Source organism: Scyliorhinus torazame, chromosome 8, assembly GCF_047496885.1.
Source record: "Scyliorhinus torazame isolate Kashiwa2021f chromosome 8, sScyTor2.1, whole genome shotgun sequence".
NCBI lineage: Eukaryota > Metazoa > Chordata > Chondrichthyes > Carcharhiniformes > Scyliorhinidae > Scyliorhinus > Scyliorhinus torazame.
The window spans coordinates 25,842,486-25,867,158 of NC_092714.1; the positions used below are offsets into that span (position 1 = coordinate 25,842,486).

General features: G+C 46.7%; 1 protein-coding gene and 1 long non-coding RNA gene across 6 annotated transcripts in view; one reads left to right on the top strand and one right to left on the bottom strand.

The window, feature by feature from the left end:
* The window catches only part of LOC140427696 (uncharacterized), a 60,729-nt gene extending 38,237 nt beyond the window's left edge, over positions 1 to 22,492 (top strand). Inside the window, exons 2-3 of the long non-coding RNA XR_011948588.1 lie at positions 21,484 to 21,560; positions 22,401 to 22,492. This is a non-coding gene — a long non-coding RNA (uncharacterized lncRNA). The remainder of the gene's footprint in view (positions 1 to 21,483; positions 21,561 to 22,400) is intronic.
* LOC140427692 (interferon-induced GTP-binding protein Mx3-like) overlaps positions 1 to 24,673 on the bottom strand; it is a 56,847-nt gene that overhangs the window by 19,125 nt on the left and 13,049 nt on the right. For all 5 annotated transcript variants that reach the window (XM_072513195.1, XM_072513192.1, XM_072513194.1 and 2 more), the window contains 8 exons: positions 21,442 to 21,651; positions 16,954 to 17,146; positions 12,990 to 13,127; positions 10,637 to 10,791; positions 8,383 to 8,521; positions 6,320 to 6,518; positions 460 to 538; positions 203 to 325 (listed from right to left, as the gene is read on the bottom strand). In XM_072513195.1, the coding sequence (XP_072369296.1) occupies positions 203 to 325; positions 460 to 538; positions 6,320 to 6,518; positions 8,383 to 8,521; positions 10,637 to 10,791; positions 12,990 to 13,127; positions 16,954 to 17,146; positions 21,442 to 21,651 (1,236 nt within the window). The remainder of the gene's footprint in view (positions 1 to 202; positions 326 to 459; positions 539 to 6,319; positions 6,519 to 8,382; positions 8,522 to 10,636; positions 10,792 to 12,989; positions 13,128 to 16,953; positions 17,147 to 21,441; positions 21,652 to 24,673) is intronic.

Below are 24,673 nucleotides of genomic sequence, written 5' to 3' on the forward strand. Positions count from 1 at the left end.
CTCCTGCTGTAGGGAGTTTCTACTCTTGGTTTAACCCTTTCTTATGCTATTGGACATATGTGGACTGGATGCAGGTTTTGCCTTATGGACCCCCCTGATGATTTTGCCTGCAGTTTACGGGTCAGGATTCTGTCCTGAATAAGGGTCCAGGCCCCCCGGCAGTGTCTTTGTCGTTAGGTTTCACGATTTATTACATACAAACCTGGATCAGGAAAGTTACTTTCTCATGATGTGCTTCTGGAACTCCCTCACCATATTTTTCCAAATCTTTGGTCGTTAAACAGATTTTCTCTTCAATTTCCTTTTCTAAATCAGGCAAAGAGTCCTTGAAAACAAAGTGAAAGGACACCGTGACGTCTAAAATTAATAAATGCAAAACCTCATGTTAAGGTAACTGATTCAAACTCGGGAAATGTGAATAATGCTGAACCATAAAGAAGTTAAGCAAACAAAACTTACTTGGATGTGCTCAACAAGTTCACTTGTAAGTCTATCAGCCAAGCATGGGATGGAGGCCTTCTTATCCTCCAATAGAGGCCTAAAGAGCAAAGGAATTGCACAACCATGTTAGTCACACGGCAGGTATTCGCTCTAAACATCTTAGACGTAGATACGTGGAAATTGGTTGAAGGACAGGAAAGAGAATCGTAGTGAACCTTTAATGGTCAGGCTAGAAGAAGGTATATAGTGAGGTCCCCAAGGATTGGTAGAACAAAGAACAAAGAAAAGTACAGCACAGGAACAGGCCGTTCGGCCCTCCAAGCCTGTGCTGATCATGAAGCCCTAACTAAAAACAAAAACTTCTGTCCTTACTCGGTCTGTTTCCCTCTATTTCCTCCCTGTTCATGTACCCATCCAGGTGCCTCTTAAATATTGCTAATGTGCCTGTTTCCACCACAGCCTCTGGCAGTGCGCTCCAGGCACCCACCTGTTCATGGCAGGAGGGCCGACGCCCTTGCCTTTGCCTTCCTGATCGCCCGCCGTAGAATTCTGTTCAGCTGGCGCTCACTCTCTGTGTGAAAAACTTACCCTGCCCATCTCCCTTAAACATTCCCCCTCTCACCTTGAACTTGTGCTCCCTTGTAAATGACACTTCCATCCTTGGAAAAAGTCTCTGACTATCCACCCTGTCTATGCCTCTCATAATTCTGTAGACCTCTAGCAGGTCTCGCCTCAGCCTCCGTCTTTTCAGTGAAAACAATCCTAGTTTATTCAACCTTTCCTCATAGCCAATATCCTCGAGACCAGGCAACATCCTGGTGAACCTTCTCTGCACTCTCTCCAAAGCTACCATGTCCTTCAGATAATGTGGTGACCAGAACTGCACGCAATACTCCAAATGCGGCCTAACCAAAGTTTTATATAGCTGCAATATGATTTCCCAATTCTTGTGCTCAAGGCCCCGGCTGATGAAGACAAGCTTGCCATATGCCTTCTTAATCACCTTGGCCACCTGTGTTGCCACTTTTAGGGAACTGTGGACCTGCACACCCAGATCCCTCTGTATGTTAATAATAATAATGATCGCTTATTGTCACAAGTAAACTTCAATGAAGTTACTGTGAAAAGCCCCTCGTCACCACATTCTGGCGCCTGTTCGGGGAGGCTGGTACGGGAATTGAACCCACGCTGCTGGCCTTATTCTGCATTACAAGCCAGCTGTTTAGCCCACTGTGCTAATGTTCCTAAGGGTTCTGCCATTTACAGTATAATTCATACCTAGATTGGATCCTCCAAAATGCATCACCTCGCATTTGTCCGGATTAAACTCTATCTGCCATTTCTGTGCCCAAGCCTCCAACCTATCTATATCCTGTTGTATCCTCTGTCAATCCTCGGCACTATCAGCAACTCCGCCAATCTTCATGTCATCTGCAAATTTACTAATCAGACCACCCACATTTTCCTCCAGATCATTTATATATACTACAAACAACAGAGGTCCCAGCACTGATCCCTGCAGAACACCACTAGCTATAGATCTCCATTCTGAAAAACACCCTTCTGCTCCTATGTCTTATGGTCTTATTTGATTTCAATTGACTCGTATTCCAGGTGGCTTGAACTGGACTATCTGCCAAGCATGATGAGTAACACAATCATCATCAAGCCACAATTTGCCACAAACGCCATCCCTCAGACTCATGACAGACAACATTCTCCAATTCGTCCTCACTGAATTTAGAATCTGTGCACCCAGATGGAACCTAGAACATAATCACGAACAGCCCCCTACACCCACAGTCCAACAGTTTGGCAGAACGGACAGTATGCTCAGGCAAGCAACTTCCAGAGAATTGTCTCTGGGATTACAGATTATAATGCTGCACTCGTCAGTCTGTGAAACTTGCTACAATAGGGTCTGCCCTCATCAGCACAGCAACTATTTTCCAGATGTACCAGGACCACAATTCCTATTGCCAAGGCTCTGCTGCAACCCAAACTCAAAACCATTGTGAGTGTTGCACTCATGGAATGCCGATTAACATTCGGCCCTCTTGACGCCTGGTCTGAATGCTCACAGACTCGGCCTTTTGACACATGGTCTGAATGCTCACAGACACCCTGACACCTGGTCAAACAGTCAGGGTCCAGACCACACGTGGCCATGTGAGAAATATGAGAATGACTAGAGCGAGGGTAGGTCCGATCAAGGACGGTAGCGGGAGATTGTGTATTGAGTCTGAAGAGATAGGAGAGGTCTTGAATGAGTACTTTTCTTCTGTATTTACAAATGAGAGGGGCGATATTGTTGGAGAGGACAGTGTGAAACAGACTGGTAAGCTCGAGGAAATACTTGTTAGGAAGGAAGATGTGTTGGGCATTTTGAAAAACTTGAGGATAGACAAGTCCCCCGGGCCTGACGGGATATATCCAAGGATTCTATGGGAAGCAAGAGATGAAATTGCAGAGCCGTTGGCAATTATCTTTTCGTCCTCACTGTCAACAGGGGTGGTACCAGGGGATTGGAGAGTGGCGAATGTCGTGCCCCTGTTCAAAAAAGGAACTAGGGGTAACCCTGGGAATTACAGGCGAGTTAGTCTTACTTCGGTGGTAGGCAAAGTAATGGAAAGGGTACTGAAGGATAGGATTTCTGAGCATCTGGAAAGACACTGCTTGATTAGGGATAGTCAGCACGGATTTGTGAGGGGTAGGTCTTGCCTTACAAATCTTATTGAATTCTTTGAGGAGGTGACCAAGCATGTGGATGAAGGTAAAGCAATGGATGTAGTGTACATGGATTTTAGTAAGGCATTTGATAAAGTTCCCCATGGTAGGCTTCTGCACAAAGTAAGGAGGCATGGGATAGTGGGAAATTTGGCCAGTTGGATAACGAACTGGCTAACCGATAGAAGTCAGAGAGTGGTGGTGGATGGCAAATATTCAGCCTGGATCCCAGTTACCAGTGGTGTACCGCAGGGATCAGTTCTGGGTCCTCTGCTGTTTGTGATTTTCATTAATGACTTGGATGAGGGAGTTGAAGGGTGGGTCAGTAAATTTGCAGACGATACGAAGATTGGTGGAGTTGTGGATAGTAAGGAGGGCTGTTGTCGGCTGCAAAGAGACATAGATAGGATGCAGAGCTGGGCTGAGAAGTGGCAGATGGAGTTTAACCCTGAAAAGTGTGAGGTTGTCCATTTTGGAAGGACAAATATGAATACGGAATACAGGGTTAACGGTAGAGTTCTTGGCATTGTGGAGGAGCAGAGAGACCTTGGGGTCTATGTTCATACATCTTTGAAAGTTGCCACTCAAGTGGATAGAGCTGTGAAGAAGGCCTATGGTGTGCTCGCGTTCATTAACAGAGGGATTGAATTTAAGAGCCATGAGGTAATGATGCAGCTGTACAAAACCTTGGTAAGGCCACATTTGGAGTACTGTGTACAGTTCTGGTCGCCTCATTTTAGGAAGGACGTGGAAGCTCTGGAAAAGGTGCAAAGAAGATTTACCAGGATGTTGCCTGGAATGGAGAGTAGGTCTTACGAGGAAAGGTTGAGGGTGCTAGGCCTTTTCTCATTAGAGCGGAGAAGGATGAGGGGCGACTTGATAGAGGTTTATAAGATGATCAGGGGAATAGATAGAGTAGACAGTCAGAGACTTTTCCCCCAGGTGGAACACACCATTACAAGGGGACATAAATTTAAGGTGAAAGGTGGAAGATATAGGAGGGATATCAGAGGTAGGTTCTTTACCCAGAGAGTAGTGGGGGCATGGAATGCACTGCCTGTGGAAGTAGTTGAGTCGGAAACATTTGGGACCTTCAAGCAGCTGTTGGATAGGTACATGGATTACGGGAAAATGATATAGTGTAGATTTATTTGTTCTTAAGGGCAGCACGGTAGCATTGTGGATAGCACAATTGCTTCACAGATCCATGGTCCCAGGTTCGATTCCAGCTTGGGTCATTGTCTGTGCGGAGTCTGCACGTCCTCCCCGTGTCTGCGTGGGTTTCCTCCGGGTGCTCCGGTTTCCTCCCACAGTCCAAAGATGTGCGGGTTAGGTGAATTGGCCAATGATAAATTGCCCTTAATGTCCAAATTGCCCTTGGTGTTGGGTGGAGGTGTTGAGTTTGGGTAGGGTGCTCTTTCCAAGAGTTGGTGCAGACTCAAAGGGCCGAATGGCCTCCTTCTGCACTGTAAATTCAATGATAATCTATGATTAATCTAGGACAAAGGTTCGGCACAACATCGTGGGCCGAAGGGCCTGTTCTGTGCTGTATTTTCTATGTTCTATGTTCTATGTTCTATGACAGGCTGGCGGTGCTACACAGCCATGTTCCACAGCCACATGGTAGCCTCAGGTGGTACCCAGTATGTAAAGGTAAGATAAAGTTGCCAAAGTCCCAGATGACCATAGGCTGCTTTCCCGTTTGAGGGGGATAACTGACTGGCGATGGTTTAACCTGAGGATCACCACACCTCAGGTGAGGGGCAAGGTTGAGAAGGCGGGTGGGGGGGCCTTCATGAATAACCTCAGCCGGTACGGGAATTAAACCCACGATGCTGGCCTTGCGCTGCATCACAAACGAGCGGTCTAGCCATATGAGCCAAACCGGCCCCCACAATGTAGGAAACCAACGTCACCTACTTATAGGTATCGGAACCAGCACCAGCAGAAGCCACAGTACCCCAGCCATTCAGTTTCCAACTCAGGCCCCCTACATCAGTGGAAATGGAGGCTCCTGCCGAGGGCTACACAAGTCCTGCACCCATTGGGCACACCAAGGTCATCCACACTGAGGGCACTAACTCATAGTGAAGGTAGGGAGGCAATAAGAACAATAGAGGAATAGATGGAGATTATCCTGTTGATTATGATGCTCCAACAAATTGGAAGGAAGCTAGAATGCGATGAAGAGAAGAATGCCGTTAAGTCAAGGAAGGACAAAGGAAGAGAGTAAGTCCTGGGGAGAGTGAGAGAGAGAGAGAAAAAAAGAAAGGGGGCAGGATGGGGTGGAAGAATAATTAACTTAATATAGCAGAATATGCAAAACAGCATCACAGAAGTGATATTAAGGGATCAGTGGTGTAGAGATAGTGTCGCTGGACTGGATAGTGTCATCCTGGGGACATGGGTTCAAATCCCATCACAGCTAGCAGTGGAGGTTAAACTCCATTAACAAAATCTAGAATTGAAAGCCAATCTCAAGAATGATGACCATTACAACTATCTTTGATGATTGTAAAAACCTATCTGGTTCATGAATGTGCTTTAGAGAAGGAAATCTGCCATCCTTTCCTGATCTCCAGACCCACAGCAATGTGGTCGACTCCTAACTGCTCTCTGAAATGGTCCAGCAATCCCCTTAGTTAAAGGACAATTAGTGATGGGGCAACAGATTCTGGCACAGCCTGTGACACCTCACCCAATGAAAGAATAAATTTAAACCAATATCAATTTTGACATTGACCATTTCAGGAAATATTAGAGCTCGTAACCAAATGTAGGCCTCAGGGAGCGTCAAAAAAAGAATAAAAGAGGGGTTTAGAGAGAGACAATGCCAGAGCTTAGGAAGTCAGAAGTTGAATACACGGCTGCCAATGATGGAGGAAATAAATATCAGGAATGTTCATGAGGCTGAGATTGGAGGAGCACAAAGATCTTGGGTGGGCCGTGAGGCTGGAGGAGGGGACAGAGATAGGGAGAGGCGAGAAGGGATTTGAAAACAAGGATGAGAATTTTTTTAAATCAAGGTGTTGCCAGGTTGGGAATACATGTAAACCAGTGAACCTCGCATTGTGTGAATGCAATTTGGTGGCAGATTAGGATACAGGCAGCTTTAACTGAAGATCTTTTTAAAAATTGTTTTTGGTTGTACCTATATTCTTCATGGTCTTCAAAAAATGTTCTCTCATTCGCGATTGCTTCACTCAACGTCACTTTGTTATTAATCTCCCTTTGGCCGCGGCACTTGACAATCATGTAACCTTTCTTCAGCTCCACTACTAGGTTTTGTATAATGTCTACCACGTTGCTTTCTGTTCCTTTGTCAACCAGGTCTGGTTTGGTTAAAATACCTGCAATTTCAACACAACGTTTTGGTGAGATAACAGTGTCCCTGTGCTGCATGACAAATCTCTTCTTATTTGCTTTGAAATCTGAAGCCACTTCTCCATCATCAATGCCCCACCCCCCCAACTGTCTGTGTGGAGTCCCCCGTTCTCCCCATGTCTGCGTGGGTTTCCTCTGGGTGCTCCGGTTTCCTCCCACAAGTCCTGAAAGACGTGCTTGTTAGGTAATTTGGACATTCTGAATTCTCCCTCAGTGTACCCAAACAGGTGCCGGAATGTGGCGACTAGAGGATTTTCACAGTAACCTCATTGCAGTGTTAATGTAAGCCTACTTGTGACAACAAAGATTATTATTATATGACCATTGACTGCACTCATTGTGCACTTCCCATGAAAATTCCCAGGTGGAAGACCAGGGAGAGGAAACACCAAGTACCAATGGGATCGGGGGGATTTCACATCCATTGAAACTGAACAAACGTGAAGTCATACAGATCTTGGGAGGCTTTTATACCTGAATTCCCAGTAAATACTCCCAGGTATACATGCAACCACTACTCATTTTAAGTTGTAGATACAAATTATTTCATGTTTAGTGTGTTCAATGTCAGAATTTGCCAGGCTGGGGTTTAAACTCACAGTCTCTGTGTTACTAATCCAATAAACACAACCATTATGCTATCATACCTGCACTCTGTAACATTTGCATGCAAAATGGGTGAAGTTGCTTAGAACAGTATTCAAAAAAGGGGTCAACTTTTTCTTAAAATAACTCTTGCAGAAATTTGACACAAACAAGATTTAAGCATTTTCATGGCACACACTGGCTTCCAAGGCCGTAAGATCTCATCTCCAATTGCGGGCAATCTTCTGATCTGTAGCCATCCATGTCATTTACGAATATGATGCCGCACAATAAAAGGTGCAACTTAATAATAGTTGGCGGCAGGAGGAAACATTATTAAATGGGATTCTCTGTCGGCGGGATCCTCCGTTTCGTTGGCAGCGAACCCACGCCAGTGGGTTTCCCGACGGCGTGGGATGGCCACAATGGAAAACATTGGCGGGTGCCAGAATGGAGGATCACGCTGCCGGCAGAGGTGTGCCGTGCCGGAAAACAAGGTTGGCAGGAAGGAGAATCCCACTCTTGGCTCATCTATCTGGGTAATTTTCATGCCATACTTTGAATAACCCAAGTTTTATTTGTTGGCAACAACCAGCCTGTCTAGTTCATCCTTGATGTTACCCAGAAACATATGAACACAAGAAATAGGAGTTGGAGTAGGATGTTTTTCCCTTCGAATCTGCTCTGCCATTTCAACTGGATAGAACAGCACGTGGGCAGCACGGTAGCACAGTGGTTAGCATTGTGGCTTCTCAGCGCCAGAGTCCCATGTTCAATTCCCTGCTGGGTCACTGTCTGTGCTGAGTCTGCACGTTCTCCCCGTGTCTGCGTGGGTTTCCTCCGGGTGCTCCGGTTTCCTCCCACAGTCCAAAGACGTGCAGGTTAGGTGGATTGGCCATGTTAAATTGCCCTTAGTATCCAAAAAGGTTAGGAGGGGTTATTGGGGTAAGGGGGTAGGCTTGAGGTGAGTGCTTAAGTGGGTGGGTGCAGACTCGATGGGCCGAATGGCTTCCTTCCGCACTGTATGTTCTAAGAAACATAGAATATAGAACATACAGCATGACTGATCTTCCACCTCAACTCACCTTCCCTCAATATCCCCACATCCTTTAATTCTCTTGGTGCCCAACACTCCATTGGCTTCTATCTCTATTAAATTCAACGGTAGAACAAATACGTTGGTAATATTTTATTTCTGTGAAATGGTCAGATTTAGCATAGTCAGAAATTTTTCCGTTTAATTACCCAGAGTTCTCTCTCCGTAGGGGTCCACTTCCTGGGCCATCTTCAGAGCTTCCGTGGTCGCGATGTCAACATTGCACGGCACCACCACAAGGTTAATTGTTTCTTGTCGCGTAATAAATGATTTAATGAGTCTTTTAATCTGAAATAAAACATCCAACTATTAGCCGGAAAGTCAGTTTATGAATAACCAAAACAAAGTTTGGCGGCAGGGGTAGAGAGAAAGAGGGGGAGTGGAAGGCGCCAAAGAATTCACAAAGAGTAATCATTAGAAGAAGACGAATTGGACAACTATTTATACAAGATGTATTTGACTGCCACTAATATTATGCACTTCACTACGAGATGAAATAGTTTGCCCCTCAAAGTGAACGATGCATGTCACGGGGAGAAAAGGGAAGGTGTAAAATAGGTGTTCCATAAAACTTGCGATCAGCAGCAAATTATATAGCAATCAAAAAAAAAACCTCGAAAGGATACATCACAGATAAACCAGTTTACAATTCTACCACAACAAGATACCTTTCCCTACTGCTGCAATAAATTCTAATACCTGACAATGGCTGAGGGACTGGGTACCAGGGTAGGTGGAAAGGATAGCTCACTGGATGTTTAGAGCTCTGCTATAGGGATCTCGACCAGGAGACTGCTGATGAGGCAGCGCACAGATGCTGGGTACATCGACTGGCCTGCTGGACAGCTGTCTGTGTCTGTGGATAAGCATGCAGAAGTCCGGCCCCAATGCCATGGAGCCAACAGATGTGCTATGGAGCCTAATTTCACAGTTTGTAGGTCCAATCATTGCCTGCCCCTCCCAAGCATGCTAAACTTAACACATAGACTAGCTTAAAATTCCTTCCTTACACGCCGTATCCCAAAATATTATTTTCTATAAGAAATCATTGCAATTTGCCAATTCAAGGTGTTGGCCCTTTTATTTTGAAGTTAGTTAAACCATTTGAACACTGGGATGAATAGAGAGCTATTATTGAGAGTGAAATCTTACTGTGAGGCCAGGAAGATAGAGAAATGTTAAATGCTGAAGGAACTGGTCTTTTGAAGTTAAGGTAAATGTGTATCATTTAGGACATTGTTGAGGGAACTTTACTCAATGAAAACTTACATTGATATCATTCCTTTAATCTAGTAAAATATCCCAAATCTCAATTTGAAGTGCATAATTAAATAAATACTTTTTTTTAAAAATCATGGGATGGGGGCATTGATGGCAAGACCAGCATTCTTATTGCCCATCACTAATTGCCCTTTAGAAGGTGGTGGTGAGCTGAACTGCTACAGTTTATGTGGTCTAGGTATGCACATGGTGCTGTTAGGGAGGGAGTTTGGCCAAGTGACAGTGAATGAACGGTGATATACTTCCAAGTCAGGATGGCGTCACAAGTGTGGTGTTCCCATACATCCGCTGCCCTTGTTCTAAGGTGGTAGGGGTTGCAGGTTTGGAAGGGTCTGTCGAAGGAGCCTTGATGAGCTGTTGCAGTGCACACTGCTGTTTCTGTGCGTCAGTGGTGAAGGGAGTGAGTGTTTGCGGATGGGGCACCAATCAAGCGGGCTGCTTTGTCCTGGATGGTGTTGAGCTTCTTTGAGTGTTGTTGGAGCCTCACTCCTCCAGGCAAGTGGAGAGTATCCCATCACACTCCTGACATGCGGACACCAAAAAAATATACATTGGGCAAACGTAGAAGCATTGCCACATGAGATGGGTTTCAAAGTGCAACCTAAAAGGGAAGAGAGGTGGGGGAAGACAGAGAGGTTTAGGGTTGGGTATTCCAGAACTTGGAGTTTAGGACCTGAATACACAGTCGTCAATGGTGGGACAAAGGGATTTTGAGGATGCACAGGAGGCCAGAGTTGGAAAACTGCAGAGATCTTGGACAGGGTAAGGGCTGTAGAATGTTATGTATCTTGGGAAGGTTGGGGCTGTGGATGGAATTTGGTGAACCTGTGGACTGGTAGACAATGTGGCTCACTGACAGAAGGGTGAAAGGTGAATGTGACTTAGTGAGATTTAAGGATACTGGCAGCAGAATGTTGGATGAGATCTTGAGGTTCGAAGATGGGACACCAGTTGGGACAGCATTAAGGACAGGTGACCTTCCCTGTAGCTGACATACAAACAGCGCAACCAGCGAGTGTCTGATTGGTTAAAAAAAAAAGTGATATTGTTCAATGCAGAGAACTAGATTGTGTCAAATATAAAAAGAGTTTGATCACATTTTCACAGAGCCTGGCTACATACCTGATCGCCAATATCTGCTGGCTGGTTACCAATGGCTACTCTGGCAATCCCTGGTAGATCTATCAATGTCAGGTCAGGAACGTTGCTGGATTCAATTTGTAGACTTATCAATTCATTACTGATTCCCAGTCCTTCACCTGCTATGATGTCCTGGCCTGGAGAAATGTGATCACAGAATCATAGACATTTGTCACACACAAGGTAGCCAGTCTGCCAAGGTGATGTTTGGTCAGTTAAATTATAACATGCATCACGAAAAACATAGTTTGCAAGCCTTATTTTCCTTTGGGGAGGGGAAAGAATGAGAGAATGATGGGCTACTTTCATTTCAAATAAAGTCTAATTAGTCCAGATGATGTAATTTGTTTAGATGAGAGGTAAATAATTGCGCATGTATGTAGGAAATCATCCCTCCATCACTCAACAGTGTTTATCGCCAAAAGGACTACAAGAGGTATCAATTCCAACCGTGGGCCAATTTGGGAAGAAATTGTTTTGTTTTGTTTTTTAAAAATACTTTTATTCTCCTCCTTTTTCACATTTTCTCCCAACTTTACACCCACCAACAATAAACAATAATCAGTAACGAATGCAATGTTAATGCCCATATCAATAACAACGATCCCATCCTCCCACCAAACCCCCAAACAGCAGCCCGCATGTTAACATAAAAAATAACAAAATGGAATCACCCATTGTCATCATTAACACATACAATCCCCCTCCCCCCAACCTGCCCCCCCCTAAGGTCCGATGTTATCCAATTCTCTAAAAGTGCAGAATGAATAACGCCCATGAATTGTAGAACCCCTCCATCCTTCCCCTTAATTCAAATTGGACCTTCTCAAGAGTCGCGAATGAGAAGAAATTGTTGTTGGCCTCACCCGCTGCCACAGGCCCAGTTGGGCAGATATGTCCTTCAGGACTCTGCCAACCCAATCAGTATTTCTGCTACCGAGGAACTCTTGAAGATGGACATTGAAATCCCTACATTCTGTGCCCTTCCTTCCAAGTGATGTTCAACATCAGCTGACGGAGCAGTAGGTGATAATCGGCAGAAGGCTCCCTTGCCCAATTCTGAGTCAATCTTTGAAGTCACTGTTATAGATTCCCGACTATACACAACTGTCATTTTTTTATTCTTTCAACTGATATGGGCTTTGCTGGCTAGGCGAGTATTTTAATGTCCATCCACCCGAGAAGGTGGCGTATAATGCTGTTTCTTTTTAATCAATCATGGAGTCATTGGCATGCTCATAATTGCTCTCAACTAGGCCATTTCATAGTCAACCGCATTTAGATCGGGAGTCACATGTAGGCCAAAAGCAGGTAAGGCAGATTTTGTTCTCCATAGGATATTAGTGAACCAGATGGGTTTTACAACAATCGACAATGGTTTCCCTGGTCATTATTAGACTTTTAATTACAGATCCTTGGATGGGATATGAACCTGCGTCGCCAGAACATTACCCTGGGTCTCTGAATTACGAGTCCGGTGACAGTACCACTATACCACCACATTCCCTCAGGAAAGGGAGTGCCAGGATTTTGCATCAGCGACAGTAAAGGAACGACAATATTGTTCCAAGTTAGGATGATGTGTGACTTGGAGAGGAACATTTATCTTCTACCCTTTGTCTTTTAGGTGGTAGGGGTCTCAGGTTTAGAAAGTGATGGAGGACATCTTTGGAGCCTCAGTAGTCCCATTGGGAATGATGGCACTGGTGACGGCAGGTTGGAGACTATGCGGACACCTCAATGTGGAGACATTCTCTGAGATGTGGATTTAAATTAGAAACAATGAGGTCTTAAGCCTGTAGATCCCTCAGAACAGATGGGAAACCTCCTCTGGAGTAATTGTCTGGGCCCTGGTTGCAGTTTTTCTTGCTCACGGGCCCATAATTAGAGCATGGAGCCTCTGGTTTGCTGCAGGAAGACTGCCTCCATTCAGCTGGCAGTCTCCACACATCATGGGGGTCACACCTCTGGTGGCAAATTGCCACCAAGGCCACCTAACTGGGGCATTACCGAGCAGTGTTCAGCAATCAGAATTAGAAGCCCCGGATGATTTCAAATCTCCTCAACCAGGAGCCCTGAAGTCAGTTTTGATATCCAAACACCACTTAGATGGGATTAATTAACTGGGCCTAACCAGAAGATAAAGTTGGAGACTTTCCGAGTGTGTATGTTCGCACCGCATTCACTCACTTCATTGAAAAGCTTGTTGAATGTTTATTTCATGATGTTAGCAAAGATTCTACCTCAATACCATTCATTTTTATACAACATGAAGTGCAAAATAAAGCAAAAAGTCAGACAAACATGGGAGCGGTGTAGTTCAGTTGTACAGTACCTGTCCGAATCTCTTGCTCCACTTCTGATGGATCGGTCAGGTCCAGTTCATGACATCCATATGAGAGTTTGCCCTTCCAAACATTGGCTTCTTTGGCTTTCTTCAGCTTCAATTCAAGGGGACATCTGGTAACAATACCTGCCGTGGAATATTAAAAGGGTTGACATTGCTTCAAGCGATTCGCAGCCACATATTACTGCTAAGTAAGTGGATCATAGGACAGATCACACTTTAAACGAGCGAAAGAAAATTGATTGAGTCTCAGTACGACTGTCATAACTGGAAATTAATTGGAAGCCTGGAGACTGGTGCTGTATTAGAATGGTGTGGCATCCACATCAGAGCAGGGCACGGAGGTGGGGCAACATGCTGGTGCTCCGATGTCCCTCAGCGAGCTTCCCAACTAAGCCATGCTATTATGTCGAATGGATGAGGGAAGGCGAGCTCGTCGTTTAGAGAGATAATGGAAGGATTGTCCTGGTAGAGAAGATTGAGGGTGATCTAATTGGCGTGCTCAATATGATTGAAGGAGTTGGTGAGGTAGGTAAAGAAAAATAATTTCCTCAGAATGGAGAGTCCAGAACAAAGGGGACATAACCTTAAAATTAGAGTTCAGTTGGTCAGGGGTGATGTCTGCAAGCACGTGACCCAACAAAGAGTAGTGAAGATTTGAACATCTCTCCCGAAAATGACTGCTGAGTTGTGACGTTCAAAATTGAGAGTGATAGATCTTCGTTAAGCACTTTTAAGGAAGGATGTTGCAGATCAACTAGAATCTAACTGCATGGTGGTACAGACTCAAGGGTCGAAGTGACCAACTACTGTCCCTGTCCCAGGAATCACTGTACCGCAGTTCATGGATGGAAATAAAGTCTAAAGTGAGAAATGTATTGATGTATCTCGTCTCTCAGGAACATCTCACAATGGTTCACATACAATGAAATTACTTGGAAGCCTGTGGCTGGTGGTGTATTAGAATTCGTTCATGCACAGAAGGAGTGAGATGAAGGAGGAAAGTCTTTTAATTGTACCTGAAGAGGGAATGATGTTTAAGGCACCAAATGAATTCCCTCCTCGTCAGACTGATTATCCAACATCCAGAATTTGATGAGCAGAAATGTATTCCCACAATGGGGCACAAAAGGCAGCGCGGCGCGGCTGGTAGATGCCGGGTGATCCCTCTTCCGGAATCTACCTGGCTTGCCATGCCTCGGGAGATCTAACGAGATGTCGCGAGATGTCGCAATATGAATCCTACCCATTGTGGGCAGGGCCACTATTTTGCATATCTGCGCATTAGTCAGCGAGACCAGCTGTTTCACTCTAATTATGCTCGCCCATGATCTACCCAAGGTCTTCGCCTCGGACACTGCGGGTGAGCGGCGTTCAGCGTTGGTCTCCAGAAATGGGCACCAGATGGAACGCACTGGTGGGGGTCTCCCAGGGGATCTTAGGCCCCCAGGTGATTGCCCTCAGGGCAGGGTGGCACCCGGGAACTGCTGGTGCCATACGGGCACTGTGACACTGCCAGCCTGGCAGTACCAAGGTGCCCAGGTGACACTGCCAGCTGACAGGGGCACTGTCAGGGTGCGAGGCTGGCAATTTTCCCATGACAGGGATTGGTGTCCTGCATGCGGGGGGGGGGGACGGGGGGGGGGGGGGGGGGACGGGGGGGGGGGGGGGACGACGCAGAGGACCCCCTTATGTATTTAATTTAAAAAAACATTTAGAGTACCCAATTAATTTTTTCCAATTAAGGGACAATTTAGCGTGGCCAATCCACCTACCCTGCACATCTTTGGGTTGTGGGGGCGAAACCCACGCAAACATGGGGAGAATGTGCAAACTCCACATGGACAGTGACCCAGAGCCGGGATCGAACCTGGGACCTTGGCGCCGTGAGGCAGCAATGCTAACCACTGCGCCACCGTGCTGCCCTAGAGGATCCCCTTATAAGTGAGTTGGGGGCTCGGAGGTTCAAGAGATTGGGACCCCATTTAAAAATGGCGTCTAGATCTCCCCCTGTGCTGAGGAGTTCTGGCAAGCGAAGATCCTCAGTGCAGGAAACGTGACTATGTGCAGCGTTCTCGGGTGTTCCCTGGTGAGGCCCCGAATAGAACCAGAGTCCCAGTAGATAGCATGGTGTCTCACGGCGCTGCGAACACCGGGAAACACCCGACTAAACACGTTCATTGTAGGACTCTGTTCCCATTTGGCTCGGCCGCGCTCAATGTGTTTGGAAGACCAAAGATGATGTATTTGGTCCCCATGTCCTCTAACCATCAGCACCATCCCTCTCCCTGGCAACTATCTGAAGCTAATCCAAACTGTTCACAGCCTTGATACCTTTGACTCCAAGATGAGTGTCCAACAAAATATCCATGTCATCAGTGGTTAAGAAGGCATATGATATACTTGCCTTTATTAGCAGAGGCATAGAGCTTAAGAGAAGGGAGGTTATGCTGGAACTTTATAAAATGTTGCTTAGGCCATAGCCAGAGTATTGTGTGCAGTGCTGGAATCCACATTATAGGAGGGATGTGATGGCACTGGAAAGGGTGCAGAGGAGATTTACCAGGACATTGCCTGGGCTGGAGAGTTTTAGTTACACAGAGAGATTGGATAGACTTGGATTGTTTTCCTTGGAGCAGACTGAGTGGGGGGGGGGACATGATTGGGATGTATAAAAGTATGAGTGGCATCGATAGAGTAGACAGGAAGAAACCGTTCCCCTTGGTGGAGGGTCAATGGCCAGGGGGCATAGATTTTTAAGGTCATGGGGCAGGAGGTTTAGAGAGGGGTGTGAGGAAAAACCTTTTTACCCAGAGGGTGGTGAGAGTTTGGAATTCGCTGCTTGAAAGGGTGGTGGAGGCAGAGACCCTCATAACATATAAGAAATATTTAAATGTGCACTTGCAATCCCAGGGCATACAAATTTATGGGCCAAGTGCTGGGAAATGGGATTAGAATGGTGAGGTGGTTGTGTTTGACTGGCGCAGACGTGATGGGCTGAAGGGCCATTTCTGTGCTGTATAATTCAATGACTCTATGACTAAGAGCCTCTGTTTCCACCTCTATGATATATTGTTTAACTCTACTCATTTGCTTCTGAAATCCTCCTGAATGAATTTATTTTTATCTCTAGACTTGATTAGTCCAAAGCATTTCGGGTCAGTCCCCTGTCTTCCACCAATCCAAACTCGCCCAACTCAAACAGAATCCTGTTCACCCTGAATCCTGTTCACCCACCACCCTTGTGCTCACTGACCCTACGATAGTGACGTTTCAGGGGCATCTTGCCAAATACATGAATAGGATGGGAATAGAGGGATACGGACACCGGAACTGTAGAAGATTTTAGTTTAGACGGGTAGCATGGTCAGCGCAGGCTTGGAGGGCCGTTGGGCCTGTTCCTGTGCTGTACTTTTCTTTGTTCTTTTCATTGGCTTCCCCTTAAGAAATGCCTCGATTTTAAAATTCTCGACCTTACTTTCAAATCCGTTCATGGCCTCTCCCCTCCATTTCTCAGCAACCTCCTTCAGCCCTGTCACCCTCTTGAGATATCGCCACTCCCCCAAGTTGGCCACTTGAACAACTCTGGTTCCATTTGTTTCACCACTCGTCCTCTCTTCAGCTATTGAGGTCCTGAATCTGGAATTCCTTCTCTTAGTGTCTCTGCCTCTCTTTTCTCCTTTACGATGGGTGGGATTTTCTGCTCCCACATGCCACGACAATTGATGCAGAAAATGTGACAGCCCAGCAAACGTTGTGTTGACTTTGGGCGGGAATTCGGAACTGGAAATTCCGAAAGATCGACCGATGCTCCGTAGAAACGCCAATTTTGCCTGTCCTTAAAATTCTGTAATGTTGCTCAGTGTCCAATTATGTTTGATAATGTTCCTGAACATACTTACTACAATACCGACGCTCTACAAGTCAATGTTATTGTTAGCTGCTATCTTACCACTCCCTCTGGGAAGTGAGACCCCAGACAGTGCTTCCAGTACAGAGCTCTTCCCGGAGCTCTGATCTCCAATCACCGCGATGGCGGGAAGAGCCAGGTCCTTGTCCACGCCCAACCTCCTCAGCGAATCGATGAGATCAATGCAAGGACGTATCTTCTCCTCATAGCAATCATAAAACCTGGTATCCATTGTCTGAAAATAAACCCAAGAGTAATCCTTCAACAAAGAGCACCTGATCATTGAAATATTTCTGAGTTAGAACTAAATATTTCAAGCATCGCCATTTCCTATCTGACTACTTTTTTTAATGCTAAACTCTGGAATTCTCTCCGTAAGCGTTTCGAGCGCTCTATCTCCTTTTGTCTGTCACCCATTTTGGCCTGGACAAACCTTGGTCCATGTGTATGCATATTCTACCTCGTTGGTCTTGGGTGACTGATATAGTACCTGAGTACACAATCTCGCAGACACTCATGGATGACCATGGGTCGTCATTTGTCCGCGTCCTGCCTCTGTACCGGGCCCCCTTGTGTCCCGTAATCTGAATTTGGAAATGCCCAGACTAAGGCAGGTCTAAGAGGATCTTTATTTGTGGGCACTCACTGACTAATACAAATTATAAAACAGACCCAATAATTTGCTCAGTTCCACTTCCCCGATGATTGTAATTTTTCTGAATTATTCCTTCCCTGATAGTGCCACTCAGGCACCCTGGCAATGCCACCCTGTCAATTCCAGCCTGGCAGTGCAAAGGTGCCTGGGTGCCAAGCTGCCCATGACAGAGATCGGGCCTGGGGATGCCTTGCCCATAAGAGGTGTGTTGAGGTTGAGGGCATAGGTTGGGGCATTGGGGGGAGGGGGGGGGGGGGATGAAGTTTAAGGTGGGGAATCCGAGGGGGGTTGAGAGGTAAAGGCGGCATTTAAAAATGGCGCCCCAATCTCTTTCTGCACCAATGAGACGAGCTCGTCAGTGCAAGAAATAAAGGTACCAGAACAGTGAACTGTCAGAGGGATGAGAAGAAGGCTGAGAAGCCAGAAAGATATCTGAAGTGATTTTTGGGTTTGTGGGCATTTACTACAGACTGTGGAACATGAGTTAAAATATCTGTGGAAACCGGTGGGTGCATCTCAAGAGTTTGTGTAAAAGCATTTAAAACAAAGGAAAGCTGAAAGGCTAGATGGAAAACGTGGATTGGATTTCTTATTAAAAGTGGAGCAGAAGGTTTGTTTGAAAGGATAGTTTGGAAAACCTGGCATGGATTCTTAATGCAAACAACTGATGGAAAGCATTGTTTGAAAGAAGATTTTAAAGTCTGTTTTTTTGGGAGTGGATTTTGGAAACACTTATGTGACAGTCATCTAGGGGAATCTTGAGGGCAGCACGGTAGCACAGTGGTTAGCACAATTGCTTTACAGCTCTAGGATCCCAAGTTTGATTCCCGGCTTGGGTCACTGTCTGTGCGGAGTCTGCATGTTCTACCCGTGTCTGCGTGGGTTTCCCCCGGCTGCTCCGGTTTCCTCCCACAAGTCCCGAAGATGTGCTTGTTAGGTGAATTGGACATGCTGAATTCTCCCTCTGTGTACCCGAACAGGCGCCGGAGTGTGGCGACCAGGGGGTTTTCACAGTAACTTCATTGCAGTGTTAATGTAAGCCTACTTGTGACAATAATAAAAAGGTTATGAAAAGTTTGGATCAGCGAGCTGTGGCTTGACCAAACTTGCCGGTCACCTTCCTCAGCACTGATTGCTGGGTGGGTGCCACACTGCTACCTGACCTGTGAGGATGTCATAGCATCAGTGAGGGGTGCCCAGGGTGGGTGCCGTCCATCCACCCCATTCCCACCAATAACCATTCACATCAGCGAAATAATCAGGTCAAAACAGCCCACTATCTCACACTCATGGTGTGCTGTGAGGCAGCAGTTCTGTGAGTGTGCTTTTTGTTCTGAGAAGGGGCTGGGCATGAGATCAAATGTGATACGTGAAACTACACACTCAGGAAAAGGCTCTACATGAGGCTTGAGAGAATCCTGGCGGGGCGCAAAGCGTCTGAATGCTGCCGGCGGAGCCACTGTTAATGTGGGTGAGGGAAGTGGAGGAACCAGTGTTAATGGGGGCGAGGGAGGTGGAGGAGCCGGTGTTAATGTGGGTGAGGGAGGTGGAGGAACCAGTGTTAATGGGCGCGAGGGAGGTGGAGGAGCCGGTGTTAATGTGGGTGAGGGAGGTGGAGGAGTCGGTGTTAATGAGGATAAGGGAAGTGGAGGAGCCGGTGTTAATGGGGGTGAGGGAGGTGGAGGAGTCGGTGTTAATTTGGATAAGGGAAGTGGAGGAGCCGGTGTTAATGTGGATAAGGGAAGTGGAGGAGCCGGTGTAAATGGGGGTGGGGGACGTGGAGGAGCCGGTGTTAATGGGGGTGAGGGAGGTGGAGGAGCCGTTGTTAATGGGGGTGAGGGAAGTGGAGGAGTCAGTGTTAATGGGGGTGAGGGAGCTGGAGGAGTCGGTGTTAATGGGGGTGAGGGAGGTGGAGGAGTCGGTGTTAATGGGGGTGAGGGAGGTGGAGGAGCCAGTGTTAATGGGGGTGAGGGAGGTGGAGGAGTCGGTGTTAATGGGGGTGAGGGAGGTGGAGGAGTCGGTGTGAATGGGGGCGAGGGAGGTGGAGGAGCCGGTGTTAATGGGGGTGAGGGAGGTGGAGGAGCCGGTGTTAATGGGGGTGAGGGAGGTGGAGGAGCCAGTGTTAATGGGGGTGAGGGAGGTGGAGGAGTCGGTGTTAATGGGGGTGAGGGGGGTGGAGGAGCCGGTGTTAATGGGGGTGAGGGAGGTGGAGGAGCCGGTGTTAATGGGGGTGAGGGGAGTGGAGGAGTCAGTGTTAATGGGGGTGAGGGAGGTGGCGGAGCCAGTGTTAATGGGGGTGAGGGAGGTGGAGGAGTCGGTGTTAATGGGGGTGAGGGAGGTGGAGGAGTCGGTGTGAATGGGGGCGAGGGAGGTGGAGGAGCCGGTGTTAATGGGGGTGAGGGAGGTGGAGGAGCTGGTGTTAATGGGGGTGAGGGAGGTGGAGGAGCCAGTGTTAATGGGCGTGAGGGAGGTGGAGGAGCCAGTGTTAATGGGGGTGAGGGAGGTGGAGGAGCCGGTGTTAATGGGGATGAGGGAGGTGGAGGAGTCGGTGTTAATGGGGGTGAGGGAGGTGGAGGAGCCAGTGTTAATGGGGGTGAGGGAGGTGGAGGAGCCAGTGTTAATGGGGGTGGGGGAGGTGGAGGAGCCGGTGTTAATGGGGGTGAGGGAGGTGGAGGAGCCAGTGTTAATGGGGGTGAGGGAGGTGGAGGAGTCAGTGTAAATGGGGGTGAGGGAGGTGGAGGAGCCGGTGTTAATGGGGGTGAGGGAGGTGGAGGAACCGGTGTTAATGGGGGTGAGGGAGGTGGAGGAGCCGGTGTTAATGGGGGCGAGGGAGGTGGAGGAGCCGGTGTTAATGGGGGTGAGGGAAGTTGAGGAGCCGGTGTTAATGGGGGTGAGGGAGGTGGAGGAGCCGGTGTTAATGGGGGTGAGGGAAGTTGAGGAGCCAGTGTTAATGGGGGCGAGGGAAGTGGAGGAGCCGGTGTTAATGGGGGTGAGGGAGGTGGAGGAGCCGGTGTTAATGGGGGTGAGGGAAGTTGAGGAGCCAGTGTTAATGGGGGCGAGGGAAGTGGAGGAGCCGGTGTTAATGGGGGTGAGGGAGGTGGAGGAGCCGGTGTTAATGGGGTGAGGGAAGTTGAGGAGCCAGTGTTAATGTGGGTGAGTGTTCCAAAAAAACGTAATAATAATCTTTTATTAGTGTCACAAGTTGGCTAACATTAACACTGCAATGAAGTTACTGAAAAATCCCCTGGTCGCCACATTCCGGCGCCTGTTAGGATACAGAGGGAGAATTCAGAATGTCCAATTCACCTAACAGCTCATTTTTCAGGACTTGTGGGAGGAAACCGGAGCACCCGGAGAAAACCCACGCAGACACGGGGAGAATGTGCAGACTCTGTATAGACAGTGACCCAAACCGGGAATCGAACCCGTGTCCCTGAGCAACAGTGTTAACCACTGTGCTACCGTGCCACCCACTGGAGATTTCTGGCCAATATGTATCCCTGAACCAAAATCATTTAAAAACTGATTATCTGGTTATTTCATTGCTGTCTGCAGAGCTTGCTGTCTGCAAATTGGTTGCTGTACTTCCTACATAACAACAATGACCAGGCTTCAAAAAAGGTGCTCCATTGGCTGTAAAGCACTTTGGGACATCCTGACGCTGTGAAAGGTGCTATATAAATGCACGTCCATTCATTTCTTTCCTGCCCTCTTGGACAGAGAAACCATAAAGCCACAAGTTCCCATGGAACCCACCTTCATGCAAATCTATACTCTCAAGAGCTGAATGGGGAAGTGTGGGAGATGCAGGGTGGGTGGACTGGTTGCAGGAGGCTGAAGCTTCTGCATTACTTTCACAATACAATGTCACTTACCTTAATTGAGATTTTTTTCTGTTCTTCCTTTTGTGCCTCCAGAGCACCAAATGCGGACTCCCAGACATTATTCGGACAGGCAAACCCCTTGGAATTACCACAATCTCCGTTAACAACTGGTACGTCCATCACAATACTGGTTACAATTGTTCCAACCGGTGGCAATAATGGTTGACTTTGACCATTTAACTGCATCAAATTTGTAGACACCTTGGAAAGGAAAGAAAGTAATTTTTTTTAGCTCTGCATCAATAGTCATGATTCCAATAGATTATCAAGCAAACCTCAGCCCAAATTTAAATGATGTTGGTCTGACTGCTGTCTGCCACGGGCATCCTCAAACTGACATCCCACTCACTCCCTCCATCCAGCAGGAATAGAACCAACATTTCACGCTCCTGAATCTGGGTACCACAGAAAGAGGAAAATGTGGTGCAAAATATCTCATGTAACTCAGGTGCATTCCCTAATGGCCATTGCTGCAGGTACACTGAAAATCCCTTAGGGTACCTGACGGCCTCTGTCTCTTCTTATCCGGTAACCCTCAATCCCAATCAGATATTTATCCTAGTGCTTGTTGTTATTTTCAGAAATGAACATGTAACATTGAGCTCTTAGGCTGCAGTGTATTATCCACTGCTCCATGAGGTGAAAAACATCCTGTAATGTTAAGGGTTAAAAGTAAACTCCGCGTGGAGTTTGCACGTTCTCCCCCTATCTGCGTGGGTCTCAACCCACAACCCAAAATGATGTGCAGGGTAGGTGAATTGGCCACGTCAAATTTCCGGTTTATGTCCTTAAGATTTATGTTTTGCCGGTATTTTATAGTCCTGGATTATGTGATTCATTCATCTCTCTTTCAGTTGTGAATCTGTTTTGCTTTGGCGGGGGGGGGGTCCTTCTTTATAGCTTCAAAGCTTAACGTGCTGGACTCATCTCTACTGGTCTTCCCCAAACAGAACCAGAAAAAACCTATCTAGCATGGTGCGTCCTACGTGAGCCATCAACCTATCGGACAGAATCGCCCGTGGTGGGAACCGTGGTAATTTGGAATGGGTGCATAAAAGTGTCCCGAAGGTGAGAAATTAGTTTGGAATTATGTTCTCCCAGCTTTGCAGGCAGGTTAAAGGTGGGTCAAGTTTCCCGCTGAGCAATGTTTGGAATCCCATTTGCTTTCATCAGCATCTTCTACATTCTGTGCACCGAATGTTTCTTAAAAGGCCAACTCGCCGGAATCACATTTCCCTCAAAATTAGTGGCTAATTAGAACTGCACCTGGCGAGCTGCACTTTGTCCGGGTCTTAGAGGTCAGTAGTCACTGCTTTCGCCTTAATTTTGCACCATTACTGATAAACATCGGGTGCCTCTCGCAAAACCATTCTGGAATTTTGAGAGAGAGGCAGGACCAGGGGGTGGGAAGTGTAATGCTCGTGTTGGATGGCCTGATTTATAGTACAAGAACACTTGTAGCTAATGCTATAAATGATTTATTAACATTAACTGATGAAATAACAGTATGATCATGCACAAGCAACCTGTCTCTTCCCTGCTCTCCACTCCGTCTCAGGTCACCTGACTCCAACATTCACTTATATACTAATGAGACTCCTAGTGGTCAGTCGGTGAATTACAACACAACCCTGATATCACAACAAGAAGGACCAGAGGGGCATGGTGAGATGGAGATAAGACCTGGAGATGGGGAAAGTTCAGAGATTAAGCTTGAGATGGGAGACAGGAGCTGGGGACAGGTCCAGGGAGGAATGGTGAAAGACCGCCCCGGGGACAAGTTTAACAGACTGTCCTGGGCAGGGTAAAAGACGGTCCAGTGGGTCCCAGGTTCGATTCCCCGCTAGGTCACTGTCTGTGTGGAGTCTGCACGTTCTTCCCGAGTCTGCGTGAGTTTCCTCCAGGTGCTCCGGTTTCCTCCCACAGTCCAAAGACGTGCAGGTTAGGTGGATTGGCCATGATAAGTTGCCTTCTGTGACCAAAAAGGTTAGGAGGGGTTATTGGGTTACGGGGATAGGGTGGAAGTGAGGTCTTAAGTGGGTCGGTGCAGACTCGATGGGCTGAATGGCCTCCTTCTGCACTGTATGTTCTATGTTGTTCTATTAAAAAGGTAAGAAATCAGAAAGATAGAAAGTAAACCACCAATTGACAGTAATTAACTGTCAGAGGAGAAAGCTGAACTTGAACAATTGAACAGACTTCTCACCACCCTTCTCATGCCAGGTCACAAAGTGATGACACGAGAAAGCATTGATAACAGCGCTCAACATCTCGCCATAAAAATTGCTCTCTCGCCCCCCCTTGCTACCAACATCTTTCTCTGAACATCTCGCTTTACGTCTCTTTACTTCTCTCTGCTCTTTCTCTTTCTCTGTCCCAGTCCAAAATGCCTCCTCAAGACCCCTTTTTTTTATGTCTTACAAATTGAAAGTGCACCTCAGCCAATTAGTAGAAAATAACCATTTGGTCTTTGTCAATAATTAAATAAGAAATAGCCCGTTGGTTTTCAGCTAATTACACACATTGTTTCAGCTTCAAGGCAACACTTCTTTTCTCCCTCTTACATTGTGGTAGGCTGAGTGTCGATCAATAATTGGTTAATATAACCTACTGTCATTTAGGTTTGAGACATATTCCTTCCAGTCAAGGTTAACAAGTCATGTTATCTCTTTTTATTCTGTCAGCCTGAGAGGTACACAAGATTCTTATTCCCCCCACATTTTTAGTGCCTGTGTGACTAACATGTTTAGAATTAGAAAGGTTATAAATGTGTGTTCGAAATTACATTTCCAGACTTTCCAAGATATCTATTAATGAATGACTTCTTCTTCAATTGTCGCACAATATATCTGGCTGGTTTCCAATAATACTGGTTTAGTTTTTATTGAAATGACTTCCTTCAATTTTAGCAGAAAATGGTTACGAACATTTTAATTCAGACTACAAGATGATAGTCACATTAAAACTCGTGATTTTGAAACTACCAACAATAAAGTAACCAACATTGAAGGAGGGGGGGCAAGTGGAAGGGGGCGGCGGAGAGGGGGGCGGCTGTGGTGGGGGATAGCTGGACGGTCTTTATTTTGTGGTTTATACTTTGTAAGGATTACAAATTTTGGAGCAAAGAGGAACAGGGACGAAGGGCCCTGGAGTTGTTGATATTATTTGATTTTAAGTCTCTTCCAAGTTTTAATTTAATGGGGTAAATCATGGCAGGAGGGTC